The sequence below is a fragment of the Rhineura floridana genome, chromosome 3, assembly GCF_030035675.1.
Source record: "Rhineura floridana isolate rRhiFlo1 chromosome 3, rRhiFlo1.hap2, whole genome shotgun sequence".
Taxonomy (NCBI): domain Eukaryota; kingdom Metazoa; phylum Chordata; class Lepidosauria; order Squamata; family Rhineuridae; genus Rhineura; species Rhineura floridana.
Window position 1 is genome coordinate 129,891,430 of NC_084482.1, and position 19,210 is coordinate 129,910,639.

The window sequence follows — 19,210 nt, forward strand, 5'->3', positions numbered from 1 at the left end:
AAATAATTTTCCTTGGAGTACCAGGGGCAATCCTGAACAGGCCCAGCACCAGGCATGATTGGGCCCTTGGGCACCAGCCTGCCCTGTGCCCATGGTGCCGTAGCCCAACATCCCCCCATACAGGCAGCACAGGGCTAATAAACCTACCTGCGAGCACCACCTACCTCTTGTGTCATGTAATGATGTGCATGCATAGCGCTCATGCCTGTCATCACCCAAGTTGGCAGCACCTTCGAGAACCCCCGCCACCATCTTGGGTGATGGTAGGCATGTGCACACAGCATTCAAACTGAAGGGAGAGGTGGATGGGGTGTGCACATGACCAGAGCTTGGAAAAGTTACTTTTTTGAACTACAACCCCCATCAGCCCCAGCCAGCACGTGTAGTTCAAAAAAGTAACTTTTCCAAGCTCTGCATATGACCTTATTGAAGCCCACACATTCTTTGTTGGGGCGGTGCCTGGGAGCTCCATCTCTGACCCTGCCACAGATCACGGAATGGGAACGCCACCCTCCCACCCTAAAGAGGAGCTCTTCAGGGGCCTCTCTGGGCTGCAGGGGCCCTCGGCCAGGGCCTAACCCGCTGCCCTCTGGCCTCAGCCCTGATCCTGAATATACTTCCATTACACGTAAAATAAGTTAATCATTATAAATGGTCTGTTTTGATAGAATTGTTTACAAGGAGAAGTAATATGTATCTTTGTACCTTTCCAGTTCTTGCAGGATATTTTGGACACATTGTTTGTGATTTTAGATGACAACACAGAAAAATATGGACTACTGGTCTTTCAGTCTCTGGTAAGCATAACTCACTACTGAGGGGTGAATGCTTTTATCTTCCCTTTATTCATTATTTTTCATGGTCTGTGACATTAGAATCCTGGCCTATTACTGATTTTACTAGGAGAGCACACTTAGTGCAGTAAGGTGTGGGAGTAGCACTTATCCCCAGTGGCCTGCTAAAAGTCAAGTAAAAATTCCATTCTTTTCGCTATCGCTTGGTGAAATCCCCCAAATTCTGTGTAGTTATTTTGTGCCTAAAGAGTCATCATGCTGGTGTTTGTGCTAGTGTGACCCTTGTTTCCTGAGTTTGATACTCATAGCAATAATTTCATTTCCAAGACTCTCCATGCATCCTGTCATTTTTTCTTAAATTTTAAATGCTGAACCATTTCAACACATTAAAATTTGGACTATTGGTTTTCTTAATCCTTTATGATATCTTGTACATTTCTTAGTGTTGTATCTCATAATTTTAGCAGATGTTGCATTTGTATCTATCTCACAAAGAGAGTGTGAAATAAACAAAACAGAAATTTGTTGATAATTGAAGGACTTTCCATTTTTTATGTTCCAACGTGCCAGTAGTATCTCAGTTTTGTGAATCTGCTTTGTTTTTTACTAAGAACTCCAAGGTCTACGAACTGGAACCAGGTAAAAAAGAATGGGACAGAGTTATGTGCAAGGGCACTACTGAGCCCATGCTTAAGCCAGGAATTTGTTTTCAGAATCAGCTCATAGTCCTTTCACACACACAAAATCCTGAGCCCACCCCTGAAGCTTTGTTCAGTTTAGCAACTAATTTAGAAAAAAGCCTTTTATTGCCCCTTTTAATTTTTTATTTATTATTTGATTTATATCCTTCCCTTTCTCCCAGTAGGAGTCCAGGGCGGCAGACTGTTTAAAACCTTTACAAATTAGAAGACCTTGCCGGTTTATAACAAATTACCCAGAGATCTACCAATAGTTTCCAATCTGTCTTTTCCTTATTCTCAAGTACTTTGGGGTGAATAGGCAATAGTTTGGTGGTTGGTATTTAGGGGTAAGAAGATATGTTTAATAACCAAGGGGGATGGGTTCTTTAGTAAAAACAAATGAGACAATTAATTAGTAGTGATTGGTGGAGGAGAGCAGCATCACTCACCTGGCTTCCCAATGTGAATGCCTCTCCAGTTACTGACAGGCAAAGATGGGAATAAAGCCAGTTGGAAACTGAGGCCATTACTGGTATTCACCTGGCATTCACCTCCTGAGTCAACTTCCAAATTAGCAAATTTTGGGAGGTACAGTCTCATCCAGTGAGGAAAGACAGCCAACTAAGCTCCTAGAGTTAGCAAGCAGGTCTTAAATCTTCTGACACCAAGAGTAAAGGAATTGCTCCTCCTCCCCCAATCATTCTTGCCTTCTAGTATAAGAGCCAACCTACCAGGTAGTAGAGGATGCCATATTGTACCACATTGATGCCAAAGAGCCAGTCCTGCCAGAGCAAATATTCCCTGGAGTTTTCTTGATCTTATCGATCGTACGAAAGAAGGAGAGGAGTTGTGTGTACCTCAAAAAGTTTTTAAAATATCACAAATTCAGCATGGAGACATTACATAAAATCAATGAATTTCACAGATGTGTACCTGCACGTACCCTTTCGTTTGGTCCATCAAAGATTCCTTAGCGTTACCTCCAAGGACCAACACTGCCAGTATAGAATGCTCCCATTAGATCTTGGCTCAGCACCATGTATCTTCACCAAGGTAGTGGTTACAATTGTCATCTTTGCCTGCAGGCAATACATGTGTATCTCTGTTTGGACAACATTCTCCTCTGAGCACCTTTCCTGCCTCAGTCTCAACTGAATGGTGCTCAACCACTTCAGAGCCACCATAGACACATCTCTAGGGCTACCAACCCCATCTTCAGATGAGACCTCAAGCTAATTTGTGGTCTTTCCACTCATCAGAGCCATATCAGCAGATATCATGTCCCTAGCACAAGTGTTGGGTTTGTTGATTTTGGTCTACTCACACCCTTACCAGGGGAATGTCACTCAAGGATCTAATGAAGATGCCTCCAACAGAAACAAAACACAGAGTCAACTCTCTGGAGTTCAAAGCAGTTCATCTCGTGCATCAGATGATCAAGTCACTCATTATCCAGCCCTTGTCTTGGTCTGCACAGACTATACCTTCGCTAAGGCCCGCATAAAGGGTAGGGCAACATCATATCCAGGTTCCTCCACAAAGAGGCCTTTGCCTTCCAGACATGGGCCAATTCCAATCAATAGTCATTTATGGCACAACACATCAAGGGTGAGCTTAATTTGACAGTGGACTTTCTTAGCAGTACATTCTAGATTCAGACAGTTTCTCCATGATGCAACATCGGTTTCGCAGCCCAATGATGGACTTGTTTGCCTCCGTTCAATCAGAAACTGAGATCATTCTTCTCCAGATATTAAATAGAGGGAGCAAAAGTGCCATAGATGCTGTGAATCTTTGTGACTGCAGGAATTACTCTGCCTTCCCACCAACACTGCAGAATCTGGAAATAATAAACCTCTGTCATCCTGGGAGCACCCTTTCTGTCTCATTGCCTCTGACCCCTTTCTTCCTACCAAACATGGCCAACTTGCTCTCTTAAGTCCCCTTTGGTGTGGAAATGAGGCACACATAATTATTTTAGAACAGCCAGCCTGAGGCACCTTTATTGTTGCAACAAGAATACAAGCATGCAGGGAGAGAACACAGTTCCAAGTGACTCTGCCAAGCTACGAGATCACTGAGATTATATAGTCTTGAAGCTGAAGCAAGGCAAAGCTTATCTACTTTGCCTTTTAGTTAGACAATGGAATTTCACAGCATAAAGCACAGAGACATGTTTACCAGTTTAAACAGGATTTCTTGCGGTTTCAGCAGTTTTCTAACAGTTGAATATCTCGAAACTTCTTTGCTCAATCCCTCCTCCTGCCTGACTTTCTGCCATGTACACATTTTGCTGAACTAAAGTTAAGGGCCTGGATGGGTCTGCCTCCTCACCGTAAAACATCTGGATCCATCCTAGCTAGGCCTGGCTGTCTGGGTGTTGAGCACCAATCCTTAGGGAAGTGTGGGTATGAAGCAATAGACACTATCCTATCCTCCAGAAAGTACTCCAACAAGATTTATGAAACCTGAAAAGTCCTCCTTAGGTAGAGCTAGAGGGAAAAAAGGTGAACCATGCCAAGCCAGGCCACATAGAGCTGCTACATTGCTTACATGCAGGACTTGAACTAGGACTCAAACCCAATACCTTAAAGTGATAACCTCAGTTCTGTTTACATTTTTTTCCAACTCAGTGGACTAGGATCCAGACAATTGAGGTTGTTGCCAGTGAGCTGCTGGACCCAATTCAAGATGTTAGTACTAGTTTATGAAGCCCTAAATGGCTTGAGACCAAAGGAACACCTTCTCCAGTATCGATCATCTCAGACCCTATGATTGGCAGGTGAGCCCTTGTTGGTGGTGTTGCCACCAAGGGCTGCCCAGTTGGCGCTGAGCCTTGATGGGGCCTTTTCTGTGGTGGCTTGCTATTTGTGGAATGCCCCTCAAGAGAGGTGTGTCTGTCTCCATCACTATTGACTTGCAGGAGGAATTTGAAAATATACCTCTTTACCCAGGTATTGATGGCTGAAGAGGACTGTTCCTGGCAACCTGAAGATCACTGATGAATGAATGTTTTTAACTATAATTGTGTTAGAATATTTTAAACCATAATTATGTTTTAGAATATTTTAAACTGTTTTTAGAATGCTTTTCTTTCTTTTTCTTTTAATTGTTTTGTTGATATGTTTGCCACCCTTGGCTTCTTTGGGAGGAAGGGCTGGATATACCTTTAATCATCATCATCATCCCCATCTTAAGATATTTCTAAGTGGGGCAGACCAGCCCACCCATCATGCTCAGGTTTCAGTCTTGGCATTTGCACATAGTCTGCTGGGCCCTGTCCCATCCTCTATTTGAGCCACTCAAGTCCATTTTACTCCACCTACTCTCTCTAAAAGTAGTCTTTCTAATAGATATATCTACAGCTAAAAAGTTTTCAGTGCACAGTACCCTGTCAGTCAGCAAAGATTTATACATCTTCCACAAGGACAAGTTTATCCTAAGACCTGAATAATCCAACAGGCAGGTCTGTTTTTCACAGTTTACAGGAGTTCAGCCTCCCTCCCTTATGTTCCACGACTACCCCCCTTGCAAGCACGCATGGCACAAGCTAGATGCCCACGAGGCATTAGATATACATCTAAAGTGAGTGCTTCAGACCTACCAGCACTTTGTTTACAGAAGATACACTCGTCGTTCTTTCCACCCTTACCTGTCTCTCAGTCCTTTTGTGGTTCTAGGACATCCGGACGAGTGAAGAACGCATGCTCCAGCCACCCAATCTGGGACAGACAGTGCAATCAACCTAGGGCACAACAACATTTCCCCAATTGCTCGGGTTTTGGTTCCCAAACGTGGGGAAATAAGCATCAGTTCTGACACCAACATTCCACCAGTGGGGGGCCATCTCCAACACTTTGCTCATCAGTGGAAGGACACATCATCAGACCAATGGATACTACACACCCTCTGGTTATGGCCTAAGGTTGGAGCTCACCTCCACCTCCCCAGTGAAATTTATTCCATCTCCCCTGTCAGCTTCACACAAGAGGGAAAGGATCCTGCAGGCGATTTCCCATCTGATACAGATTGCGGCTATAGAAACTGTCCTGGCAGGGGAGAGATTTTTGGGAAACTACTTTGTTCTTCACTGTCATGAAAAAAGACAGATTGTTCAGGGTGGTACTGGATCTAAAGAACCTCAGTGGATTCATCAAGTACAGCAAGTTTCACATTTACACCTTACTCTCAAAGAAGCCCAGAGAAAGGGGACTTTCTCTCCTCGATCGACCTAAAGGAAGCCTACTTCCACGTTCCTATATTTCCTCGCCACAGGCACTACCTCAGGTTTGTGGTGGATCAAGACCACTTTCAGTACAGGGCTATGCCGTTTGGCCTGTCGTCTGCCCCCAGGGTATTCACAAAAATCGTGGTTGCCCTGGTGGCACACCTCAGGACACAAGGGGTTCATGTCTTTCCCTATCTGGACGACTTCCTGATTTGGTCCTCATCATTACACAAGGCCTGGGCAGACCTCCACACCACCTTGGCTTGCCTGAAGGACCATGGCTTCCTAGTCAACAAACCCAAGAGTCAGCTATTTCCATCTCACAGCATAATTCATCTGGGAGCCGCTATAGACTCGCAGGAGGGAACCTTATGGTTATCCCAAGAAAGAGTACACAAGATACATGCGATGGTGTCAAAAGTTCTGTTATCCAACTCAGCAGATCTGATGCAACTGGCTTGCTGTTCTGGGGCTGATGGTGTCTACATTCCAAACTATGCCCTTGGGTGTGTCATCACTCTCGGGCACTTCAATGGGCTCTTCTGCCATTCCAAAGTGACATAGCCTCAAGGCACCACCGCAGAGTGGCACTGTCACCGCAGGTAAATCATTTGTTACTTTGGTGGGTTCACGAACCCAACCTGTTCAGAGGGGTACCGTTTCAGGATCCCCTGGAACCCTGATCACGTCAGACGCCAGCTTATTGGGCTGGGGGGGCATCTGCGAGGGTCAGATGATACAGGGCACATGGTCTCCACAGGAATCCACTCTGCCAATCAATCTCCTGGAACTTCGAGCCATCTGTCTTGCCCTCAGACATTTTGCAGAGCCCAGACGGTTGGGGGAGTGCTGATAAGAATGGACAACATGTTGGCCAAATCTTATTTGAACTGTCAAGGGGGCACATGCTCCCACCACCTCCACGAGGAAGCCTTTCTCCTCTTTCAGTGGGCAGAAAACAATGTGGATTCGATATTGGCAGAGTACCTCAAGGGAGAGGACAATGACCAAGCAGACTGGCTCAGTCAAAAGAAATTGGATCAGGGACAATGGATGCTTCATCTGAACGCCTTTCAACAGATAGTGACACACTTCGGCAGGGTTCATGTGGACCTGTTTGCCACCAACCGCAACAGACAGGTGAGGAGGTTCTTTTCCAGGTACGTGATGGCAGGAGCGGAGGGAATAGATGCCTTGACTGGCCTCCAGGCAGACTGTATGCCTTTCCCCCACTCCTGATTATTCCCAAGGTAATCCACAAGATCCAAACAGAAAAAGCATCAGTTCTCCTAGTAGCTCCCTGGTGGCCAAGACTACCGTGGTTTCCAGATCTCCTTGACCTGGCGGTGGAACCCCCATGGAAAATTCCGCTAAGGGAGGAACTGCTTTCTCAAGGGCAGCTTCTTCATTCAGATCCAGGGTGGGTGGCACTTCATGTATGGAATTTGTGCAGAAGCGCCTCTTGAAGAAAGGCATCCCTCCCCAAGCACTGGAAATCATGATGGCTTCTAGACGTCTGTCCACAGTCAGAATATACAAGGGCACATGGAAGACCTTCTCAGCCTGGTCACAGAAGAAAGGAATTCCACGGAAAGTGGGAATCGAGCTACTCTCTTTCCTGCAAGATGGCTTATCAATGGGCCTCAGACCAAACATGCTGAGGCGCCAGGTTCGGCATTATTATCCATACTCTCCAGATCCCCGGACAATACACTCGGATCTCATCCTTTTATCAAACGTTTCCTTAGGGGGGCAACCTTATCAGCGCCGCCTACAGTTCACCACTACCCAACCTGGGACCTGCACAAAGTGTTAACGGCTCTTCAAAACCCTCCATTTGAACCTTTAAGTCAAATTCCTCTTCTTCTGCTGTCCTTTAAGGTGTTGTTTCTTGTGGCCATCACTTAGGCCTGTAGAGTGTCTGAGATGAATGCCCTGTCTGTGCATAAGAGTTTGTGTGTGTTTCATAAGGATAGAGTAGTCCTCCACACAGTCCCTTCCATTCGTCCCAAGGTCCTGTCCACCTTCCACTGCCAACAGGAACTGGTACTGCTGTCCTTCTGTCCAAATCCGGTTCACCCCATGGAGAAGGCGTGCCACTCACTCAGTGTGAGGAGAGCCCTTAAAGTATATATTTCTAAGACTTAAGTGGTTTAGGAAAACAGCTAACTTGTTTGTGTCTTTTCACCCAGCATCTCTGGGGAACAAGATTTCCACTTCCACGTTAGCTAGATGGATCAAAGCGTGCATTTCCTTTGCATATGCCTTGCTAAGACTGACCCGGCCAGCCCGCATAGTGGCCCACTCCACGAGAGCGCCGGCCACATCAGCAGTGTTTTCCCTCAATGGTCCTCTAGCAGAGATCTGTAGGGCAGCTACATGGGCCACTCCTAATATGTTCATTAAACATTACAAGATAGACGCATACGCATCAGCTGAGGCAGCTTTTGGGAGGAGAGTGCTACAGCACGTCCTCTCAGACCACTAGAGTTTAGCAGCCCAGCGTTATTCCCACCCTGCATGGGTCAGCTTTGGTATGTCCCACCTGATAAAATCTTTTACATGCACAGGAGAAGAGACATTTGGTCTTACCATGAAATCGGTCTTCTCTCTGTGCATGTCAAAAGATGATATCAGAGTCACTCCCTAGGAGGGCTGGGCTGCTGTGGCAAGCACAAATAGGCCTTTAGCAGAGAGTGTATAAGTACTGTTGTCTGCTTCTGTTAGAGTATTCTTCCTATTCTTTTCCTCGTTTATTGGCTTGTCATGGAGAACTGAGGCAAGAACAGGACCGGACCAGGAAGTGCCTGCCAAAATTCAACAGTGCTTTTTGCTTTCAGCCGCTAGGTGGAGCTAGCTACCCACCTGATATCATGTTGTGACATGCACAGAGAAGACAAATTTCACAGTAAGACCAAATGTCTCTCTTCATTTGTCCTAGTGATGGAAAGGCAATCAGCTTCAGCTTTACCCAGTTGTTTATTACTGAAGAATTCTAGGCTGGTCACTGATGCCCACAGGACCCCCTAGGGTTGTCTCTGGACTGTTTAATTATTTCACGGCCCCCTTGGGAGGCCTCTTTTTCTTATTCTTTCAATTTTTTTTTGTCTGTCCACTCATCTCTGTAGCTGGGTTAGCTGGGTTAAGTTGGTAGTTTCTTAAAGAATTCCACAGTTTGTTTTTTTGAAAGAAAATTGCACAGTTCCAAGAAGTTAAAGTATACACTGTCAGGCTAGGAAGTGGGCTCCTCCTTGCCTCCTGATATCAAAAAGATTTTAAGCCCTGTCTTCTGACAAAGGAACACAGAAATTACCCATTTCAAACAGTCTTTCCAGTTCCAATTTTCCTTTCCCATTCAGTTTATTTAATAGGGATTTCTCACGTATTAAGGTGCAAGGAGAAAAACTATTACCTGGAAACTGGAGCAAAAGCATTATCCAAGAACTTGTATTGTGTTGGAATGATAGATTACAATTGTCATCAGCTATATAGGCAAAGGATTTCATTGTTCTTATCCTGTGCTTTTTATTAATATATTGCGGTGGTGATCTGCGTCTTTAGGTATGGTATTCTCTCTTTCCTGCAGGTGTTCATCATAAATCTCCTGCGTGACAGCAAATATTTTCATTTTCGTCCTGTAATGGACACTTATATCCAGAAGCACTTTGCAGGAGCACTGGCATACAAGTAGGTCCTCTTTTACCACCATTTTACTTTCAGATGAGGTGAAATGCAAAAGTTATAATTTTATTTATTTATTCAATTTATTAGTCACCCATCTGGCTGGTTACCCAGCCACTCTGAGCAACGTACAAAGCAAAAACATATAGAACATCAGAACAACAAGAAACTAAACAATAGAACTAAAACACTAAGGTAGAGGCCAACTCAGTTTCAATAATAGGGCTTCTCGCCTGTGTGGTCTGAAGGTGTATCCACCAGCTCCTGCTGGTGTAAGTCTTTCTACACTGGCATAGAAACCGGTGTGGGTTTCGCAAGACCAAAAGCAACACCCCCCCTTGATCTTAATGTCCAGCAGCTCCAACAGGGAGGAGGGCGGGGTAAAGAAGCCCCTCGAAATCGAAACTAATAGGGAAGTACTTCTCAAAGAAGCCAGAGTTGCTGGGGTGTGAGTGCAACCAATACCTAGGCAAAGTGGACGAAGGCCGGATGGTAGGACGGCAGCAGCTGCAGGGGCATTTCCCGGCTCTCAGAAAGCCGCCAAAAGATCATCACAGCGGAGCGCCGTCTTCCGAGGACAGGCCGTGGCACCAGGGACGCCAAGAGGCCATAGCCCATCTCCGGCTCCAGCCCGGCTTGGTGCTCTCCACTGAAAAAGGCGGCAGCAGCGGTGACCTGGCATAGATGGAAGTATCAAGACGTGGCCCTGGGTCATACTGACAGCTGGCGTCCAGGTCCAGGTCAAATACGAGGGAGACAGCATGGGGGGGAGGCTCCTCGTATTTCCCATACATTATAACCTCCGGCAAAGGGGAGATTACCCTGTAAAAGCCATTGGTGGTGGGGCTCTATCACCCATAGCTGTTGCCTCTACCGCCATCTTCTTAGATTATTTGGCAGAGAAGATCTAGTAGCATGAAGCAGTCTTACTGAATTAAACATTTGTGGCACCACGTTTAATAAGAATTACTTTATGGGTTTTTTTAATTCATGTAAGACTTTCCTCTTCTCCCAGGCATTTTAGCATGTGTTTTTAAACATTTTTTTTTAAAAAAGTGTTTTTAAATTTGTATATTTGTTTTTAATGTTTTTAATTGTTGTAAACCGCCCAGAGAACTTTGGCTATGGAGTGGTATACAAATGTTGTTGTTGTTGTTGTTAATAATAATAATAATAATATGAATAATAATAATAATAGGAATAGGAATATTTAGATTGTGTTACAAGTTTTACTGTAGGCTAGCAGGATTCAGTGTTTCTTGACTAAAAAACAATTATTCCTGTGATCCATTTGTAGTGTTTTCCACTTTTTTTTTTTAGTCCTTCCCTGTATTCCCAAGATGATAGTCCTACATGAGAATGTTCTTCCCTGTGTATTCTGAGAAGGAGCTTTAAGCCAAAGTGGTTTAAGTCTGATCCTACCTGGGGCCCTAAGACCTGGTCAGTATCAGGAAAATACCTAGGTGATCTATTTGAAGTAAAGAGATTGACAGAGTAGCCAGATGTACTATTTCATGTGAGTCCAAAAATGCTTTTAAAACTACAGATTCTTCACTGTGGCAAATAATTCCTTCCCTCACTTTCCTGTGAATTTATTTTTCTATTTCTATATAGCATTTATTAGCAGCTCTTCTTTTATCCAAAGGAGTCCTCAGCTCTGCAACAGTGTTTTATTCCTAATGCACTCCTTGCACCCCAGTGTATTTTTAGATTTTCTTTTAAAAGCTGAAAGAAATATGAGCCCACAGTTCTTTTCCTAGACAGCTTATTCAGTTCCTTTTATAGTTAAGATGAATTTAATAATGTTTAAACTCATTGCACCCTCATCTCATGTCAGTTCCTGGCTTTTGATTCTTTTTACAGTACCACCACCACCCCAGTTTGGTTTAAGAGACTTATTTAAGTACTGTCTCATGAAGGCACTGATCTGTCATAGTGGTAACTGAGCAGGGAGATTTGTCTGAGACCTCTGTAGCGGAGACAGGGAACTTGTGGCCCACCAGATCTTGCTGGACCAACTCCCATCACCCCTAGCCATTGGTCATGCTGACTGGGTTGATGTGACCTGGAGTCCGCAACATCTGGATAGCCACAGGTTCACCATCCCTGCTGTACAGGCTATTTTCTCATCATACTAAGAGTGAGCCAGAGGAAGTTCCCTTTCTTACAACCAAAGGCATTTTCTTTACCAAGCTGTGCCATCTGTTTGCAGGATATTTACAGAAGGATCCATGGTATAGCAATGCTCACATATACCCTGTTGCAATCGTATGAGTGCAGCAAGCAAGGAGAGACATGTGGGCAACCACCAAGTGACTGAGGAAGCAAAGCTTCATAGTCAGCATGTATAGGAGCTCTCTTGAATCATTACAGTACTTGGATCATTATAGCAGTTGGACTTGCAATATGACCAGATGTTTCTGGCAACAAAATGACAGCAAAAAGCCTAAATTTGTTCAAAGGCCAATCTGGTTCAAGCTATGAAAATTGGTCTCTTGTCACAGCAATTGATGGGCCATACTCATATATTTATGAAAGCACTTGGTGGATGACAGTGGAGTAGATGTCCTCAGTGAAATGGTGCAAACGTTTTTTCATGGATGGATATCATTACATCAATCTCTCTATTGCACCAAACAATATAAAAAGTAAATTAGTATCTTATCCCACTTCTAAGGTATTATTTCAACAATATGAGAATCTCCTGACCAAGGAATATTAGACTGGCCTTGCTAGTTGTTTTCCCTATCTCTAATATCTTCAAAATAGCAGTTTACCTGCATAGCTTTGATTTGCGTAAAGCATTCTCATTCTATCTGCAGCAAACATAACATTCTGCAGATTAACTATCCTCCATATGGAATATGTTGAGCTTTGGCCTCATGGGCAACATCCCTTTGTAATTCCTCATGATTCACTTGATCAAAACTGTGGCTGTATCCATGTGATCTCTGTCTCCAAATGTAAGCTCTCAACTTTAGTTCCAGAACTGATACATGATTTATATGAGTGGCTTTGTGGTGATTCTTCAGAGAGCTTTCTTGGCTTTCTTATTCAGGTGATATGCTGCTTTTCATTCTCTTGTTAGTGTAACTAGAATGTCAAGGAAATTGAAATTAGTTATTTATACACAGAGCTCCTGTGTAGGGGCTGTTCAACATGTCATAGGGGCTGAAGGGAGCAGGGTGGAGTCAAGCAGGACCTTTTTCCCAGCAGACCTTATTTTTATGCTCTGTTTGAATCATCTTACTGCTTTTTTGTGGTCCAAAACGTTTTTTAATCAGCTTCGTATTCTAATAATTGCATAGTTTACTTTGGAAGAGCATTATTTACAGGCAGCCAAGTTCAATTTTCTGATAAAGATAAACTGAGGCTAGTAGATTTTTCTTGCTAGCAAAGAATATTTCAAAATATCTGAAGATTTGAGGTTGTTTGGTGTTTGAAACACCTGTCAATATGGTGTGTTTTTACTCAGAGAACTGATTCGGTGTTTGAAGTGGTACATGGACCGATCAGCTGAACTTGTACGACAGGACCATATTCAGGAGGCAATGCGGGTATGTCTTCTATAAAATATTTTTCTGTTAAAATGATTCTTACATGGATAAGTTTTCTGTTGGGCAGAGCCCTGTCTTGAATCAAGTTCCATTATTAATTATCTAGAGAAACTTGAAACTCATGGGCATGTTATAATTTTAGAGTAAAACTCCTCTCCTTGAGCTTGGGCAATTCAGTGTGCCTCTTTTGAACTTGACTATAAAACCCTATCAGAAAAGAATGATTGAAAATCTGTCACAAAAGATATCTGAATTCTTTGGGAGAAATACATATTAATAAAGTGTGTGTAATCTATGACTATGAATGTATAAAAGTGCACTGCTTGTTCATTAAAAGTAGGTTTTGTTCAAATGGCTAATTTAGTTAATTATACTGATGTTTATGAAATGATTTGGCAAACTTTTCTCTGTCAAAATGGACAAATACTACTTAATTTTGAAGGCAATTCTTTTGTAAAGGACATATTTGGAATAATAGATTAATAGAAAGTATATACATGTGCAAACCTAACAATAATATACTTCAGTAATAAAATCCATCAGCTCTCAAATTAAATCATAAAAAAGGAAACAGTGATTACTATACAACAAGGTAAATAATTAATAATCAAAACTAAAGAGAGAGGTAATCCCTTGTATTGCATACAAAGCCTCTTCTTTCTCATAATATTTCATACTATCTTGTAAATTGAATACATGGCGTTTGATTTGCAGATGGTGATAAATGATGACGACCAGTTTATCATGTTAGGGTGCAATCCTAACCCCTACTTTTGGGAGAGGGATTAGGATGGTGCTTTCCTCAGGGTGATGAAAGTTACCACTAGCAGTTGTCTTGCCAATGGAAGAGAACAGAAAGCCCTGGAAGCCCCATGGATAGCCCAAGGTGCCCAGTCTTTGGGCACTTCAGCTATGCCAGCATGGATCTAGTGTACTAGTGATGAAACTCCCCCCTCCACCCCCCACTCACACTTTCTGTCCTGGCCAGCATGAGTGGTACATCTACTATGTTGCTCCCCCTAACTATTTAGGCTAGCTGTTTTTCAACTTCGTCTCTTTTTCTTGCACTCTTTTATCTAATTGTTCAACTTAGCCATTACAGCTTAGTCCCACAGTTTGCAAGCCATTCTTTAACGGTAGGCATATTTGCTGTCTTCCAATATTTTGAAGGCAATTTTCCTCGAGATCACTGAGGTGAATGCAAGTCTGAAAAAATGACATTACTGTAAAACAAAAATATTCTACCTCATGGTTTATGGATGCATTCCAGATTGTACCAGGAAGTAATGAGACACCTGGGTTGCTGCTGACATATGTTTCACTTAGCCATTCACCCCCTGCCACGATTGAAACCTACAGTCATTAAATGCTCTACAGCCATTCTAAAAACAGCATACAACCCCAGTGAGTAACCTAGAAGAGGGTGTCTATGCATTTGTGGTCCACACAGGGAGCTTTCAAAGAGAAAGTTATCTGCTTGGTATAGAAACTAGTGTATACAGCCAGGGAAGGGCATGGGTCATTGCCATCCAGCCACCTTAGTTGCTGGACACAGTTATAATAAAAATATGGATAGAAATAGCCACATTTTCATTTATTGATCTTAGTTGAAACACAAAGAACCTTCAGATATTACCAAATGTAGCAGCTTGATTACTAAGTGAGAGAAGGGATACAGAATGTACCTTGCCAGTCTGAAGACAACTGCACTGGCTTCTAGTCTGTTTCCAGGACAAATTCAAAGTGCCTATATGGATGGACTGCCCCTGCATCCAGCACTTCACCCATCCTCCATGATTTGTGTTCCGTTTGATTCCATTATAAACACTGTTGTTGCTGCTGCTGCTGTTGCTTCTACTACTACTACTACTACTACTACTACTACTACTACTACTATTTTGGATGAGTTACTGTTCAGCAAGCAATTCCCCCATCTTGTACATTTGACCCTTTTTTTGTACCTGCACAACTTACTTTTTGTTGCAGTTGAATTCCATTTTGTTCCTGTCCCTTAGCAATCTAGCTTGAGAACGTTTTGCATTATAGTATACTCTTCAAAGTGTTTGCAGTTCAAGATGGGTCGGTGTACTGTAGATTTTTTTGCTCAAGACATAATGAAGGCACTTAACACTGACCACCACAGAAGAGTTAAAAGGTCTGTGAATAATACTGCTATTCATGCAGGCAGATGAGCATATGAAAGTGCATTCCATTAATATATTTAATGCTTCACCCAAAAGCAAAAAAATTGTTACAACAGTTTGATCTATCTGTATAAGAATATGGGTGATATACAGTGCTAACCCTACTTAGAGAAGACCCATTAGACATGACTAACTTAGGTTCATTAATTTTAGAGGTTTTACTGTAGAGATGGACTAGAAATTTGATTTGGCTTGCATTTCAAGTCTAATCTATCTTTGGCTCTTTCCGAAATAATATGCAAACCAAAATATAGCCATCTTTTGAAATTCGCATTTACTCAAATTTTGCAGTGCAGTTTGCCAAGCAATGTTTGCCAAGTATATGTTAGGGGAAAGTGTGTGTAAAATTGAATAAATGCATGAAAATAACGTGCAGAAATGCATTATATGACAAGAATGCTTGCAAAAATATGTATATTAGTCAAAACTGCCTACAAAAACGTGTTTTTTAAGAAGTAATTTACACTAAAATGCTGGAGAATTTTCATGAGAATTTTATTTTTTATTTAAATGCAGAAATTGCTTCAAAAATGTGGGAAACAATTTAAGGTTGGAAAAATGAAAAATTGAGAGAACCCAAATTGACAGGTCTTTCCATCCCTAGTCTACTCTGAGTAGGACTTGGCTGAATACAACTCTATGTATTGTCTGAATTACTTCTTTGGAAAATAAACCTTTTATGTGAAGCTTGAAAAATGTATAATAAATCAATAATAAATCAATAAATATAAATAAATATAATAAGTTCATAATAAATTTATAAACTTCTATAAATGCATTTTAGTGTTATGTAGGAGTGCTTCCCTTTGCAATAAGATTTTAATTTTAATATGGCAATGGGTGAAAAGAAAGTTCTTGTCCTTGAGAGTAAGAAAAATTCTGAATTCTTCCAGTACTTGACTTAGTAAGAAGCACTGAGTAGCACATTTTCTACTGAACAGCTATTTTCTTATTTCAGAATGGTTTTTTGTAGACAGGGAAAACTAAAATTTGAGTAACTTTCTATTTACTGGCTTTCAACTCATTAAATATGTATACAGTTTTTTTAAGTTAAGAAATTTGTTATTAATAATAACTATTTTTTTCTCCTCCGGTTCTTTCTAAAGCTCCTTTACTTTTCTTTTTCTTTGTTACACTGATTCCTCTCTTACTCCTTAAGGCCTTGGAATATCTTTTCAAGTTTATTGTTCAGTCTCGGATCCTTTACTCCAGAGCAACTTGTGGAATGGAGGAGGAACAGTTCAGAGCCAGCATCCAAGAGCTTTTCCAGTCCATCAGATTTGTGCTCAGTCTGGACAGCAGGAGCTCAGAGACTCTCATCTTTACACAGGTTAGAAATATTCAATGCTTCAGTTAAACTCTGTGTGTAAAAGGAACAAACAGTGTTATTCGTGTAAGCGTAATTGCTGGGAGCTTTGCACAATTAATAGCCTTACTTGCTGATTGTAGTAAAACCTTTTTTATGAACGCAGCCAAAGCTCTGCTCACAGCTGGAGTTTGATTCTAACGAAAGGAGGAAGTTGAATCTCCGGTAAAAGGGGTCGAGGTCCACTCAGCCTTCCATCCGTCCGTGGTCGGTAAAATGAGACCCGGCATATGCTGGGGGGTAAAGAAAGGCCGGGGACGGAACTGGCAATCCCACTCCATATATATGGTCTGTCTAGTAGACGTCGCAAGACATCACCCTAAGAGTCGGAAACGACTCGCACTACAAGTGCGGGGACACCTTTACCTTTTCTACCCTATACAGTAGGGCCCTGCTTTTTGGTGTCCCACTTCTCGGCGTTCCCCTAATATGGCGGTGGCCCAGAAGGGAGCAAGGCGAGGGCGAAGTGGGCCGGGCCGAAGAGGCAAGGAGGCACCAGAACCCTCGGCCTTCAGCGGCCCTCACAGAGCGGCTGCAGCACGCTGGCCAGGACCGAGATGCCCTTTGTGGAGCTGGAGACAAGCCTCCCGGCTGCGCGGCTGCCCTGGAACATGCCCACTGAGACGCGACATGCCCACTGAGCCGTGCGCAGCGGTGGCGGGCATCTTGGGGAAGCCCCAGGAGGAGAGCAGGGAGGAGGAGCCCGATGGCCTCCCCCACAATGACACAGTCCCTGTGCGACCCAAAGAAGAGCGGGGAGGCCATGGCTGGCATGCCCCAGACCGCCCTCATCTCTGCTTGGCTGCAGCCCCCCCCAAAAAAACAACCCTCTGCTGGACCCCCCCTCTGGAACCGCCATGATCCACTTTGTGGTGATTTTTGCTTTTCGGCGGGGGTCTGGAACCTAACCCACCATATGAGTGGGGCCCTACTGTATTAAATTGTGTGCATAGGGGTGAGGGAACAGGTATTTTTTGGGTTCTTGGTTAAAATAGTACTTTTACATTTAATGTTTTCAATGTCTTGCTCATAAGCATGTTTCAGAATTGGCATGAAGGAAGTGTAATTGATAATTAGAAATAATGAAGTAGGAGTAATTTGTACTGATGCTATACATTATAGTAACTGCTGTTGGAAAGTTGTTATACTGCATAATAATTATAAACCAATAAAGGCATCCTCTGTGTAAACATCACTACTAATATTTATTATAGATTATTGATTATCAGATTATTATAACCACTTTAATCTAGTAGCACATTATGTAATCTGGCTACTAATGGTGTACTGTTGAATAGTTGTGATCAGAGGCACCATGTGTATAGTAAACCTACTGTAACAAATATGTACACGCTGTAGCAGGTGTAGCTTAGAGTGTATACAACATGTGTTCCTCAATACAGAGTTTCTTCCAACCATGGGCAAACATTGTTTGCATTGATGGAGCAAGTTCACAAGATGACAGTATATGTAAAAATACTAATAAATATTTGGACGCGCACAACAGAAATAACTATACAAAGTATAGCTTGCTGGAATAATCATTTCATCACTGTGTTTATAAACTACATATATGTTATGTAAATCAAGTGTTTTCAGGTGATGACTTACAGAGTAATAAGAAATTAATCACATAGTTATATGACAACTCAGCAGTGGTTCTCCTTTAAAAAACAAATACAAAATTAAGGTATACCTAGTTTCTCTATTTAGCTTAAAATATTGTTACTTTCAACGGCATATCTAAATTAAAAACTGGCTACACTAGTGCATGGAACAGCTATATCATTATACATTGAATGGCCTTAAATGCTAAACTTCTGGAAGGTGGACAGTAGAAGTAAACAAAAGAAATGAAAATTGTTTTTAACATTCTGCAGTTTTATATTAACTGCCCACTGTTTACCACCTTCAGTAACATAATATTAATCAAGAAGATAAACATTAGCATTTGTCTTCAGCTAATACTTCTCTAGAAAGGACTTAATCACCAAACAGATAGTTGTCTCAGTAAAAGTGCTCACAGTGGAAGAATGTGAGCAATGGAACAATAGCATGTGAGAGGGCATTCTCTGTGGTGGCTCCCAGCTTGTGGAATAACCTCTCTGATGTGTGCCTTTCGCCATTGCTATATGCTGTTCGACATTGGTTAAGATGCACCCAGGCCTTTGAGTTGATGTCTTCTCCTGCACTGCTGTTTTGTTGTTATGATATTGGTTGTTTCTGTAGTATTGTTTTGTGAATGTAATTGTAAATTGTACTGGTTTAATTGTGCATTGTTGTAACCTGCCCTGGGACAATTTAGTAAAGGGTGGTCTATAAGTGCAAATAATAAATAAATAAAAAGGTACTCAGTGAGAAAATGCATCTTAAAGATATTTGAAAGATACGTGAAATAAGGCATTGAATCCTGCAAGCTCGAAACCCCAAAAGGGGTGGACTCCTCCACAGAATCGTTGTGGGTGGTGATACCATGCCCCAGGAGGGATTTAATACTGGGAACGATCTATCGTCCCCCTGATCAAAATGCTCAGGGAGACCTGGAGATGAGATATGCAATTGAGGAAGCATCCAAACTAGGAAATGTGGTAGTAATGGGTGACTTCAACTATCCAGACATAGACTGGCCGCATATGTGTTCCAGTCATGACAAAGAAGCAAAATTTCTAGATATTCTAAATGACTATTCTCTAGACCAGT

The 19,210-nt window shown here is 42.4% G+C and overlaps 1 protein-coding gene across 7 annotated transcripts in view; it reads left to right on the forward strand.

Moving 5' to 3' along the window:
• Window positions 1-19,210, forward strand: part of DOCK3 (dedicator of cytokinesis 3) — a 463,693-nt gene that overhangs the window by 227,337 nt on the left and 217,146 nt on the right. For all 7 annotated transcript variants that reach the window (XM_061617883.1, XM_061617886.1, XM_061617884.1 and 4 more), the window contains exons 20-23: window positions 714-797; window positions 9,289-9,389; window positions 12,859-12,940; window positions 16,304-16,474. In XM_061617883.1, coding sequence (XP_061473867.1) covers window positions 714-797; window positions 9,289-9,389; window positions 12,859-12,940; window positions 16,304-16,474 — 438 coding nt within the window. The remainder of the gene's footprint in view (window positions 1-713; window positions 798-9,288; window positions 9,390-12,858; window positions 12,941-16,303; window positions 16,475-19,210) is intronic.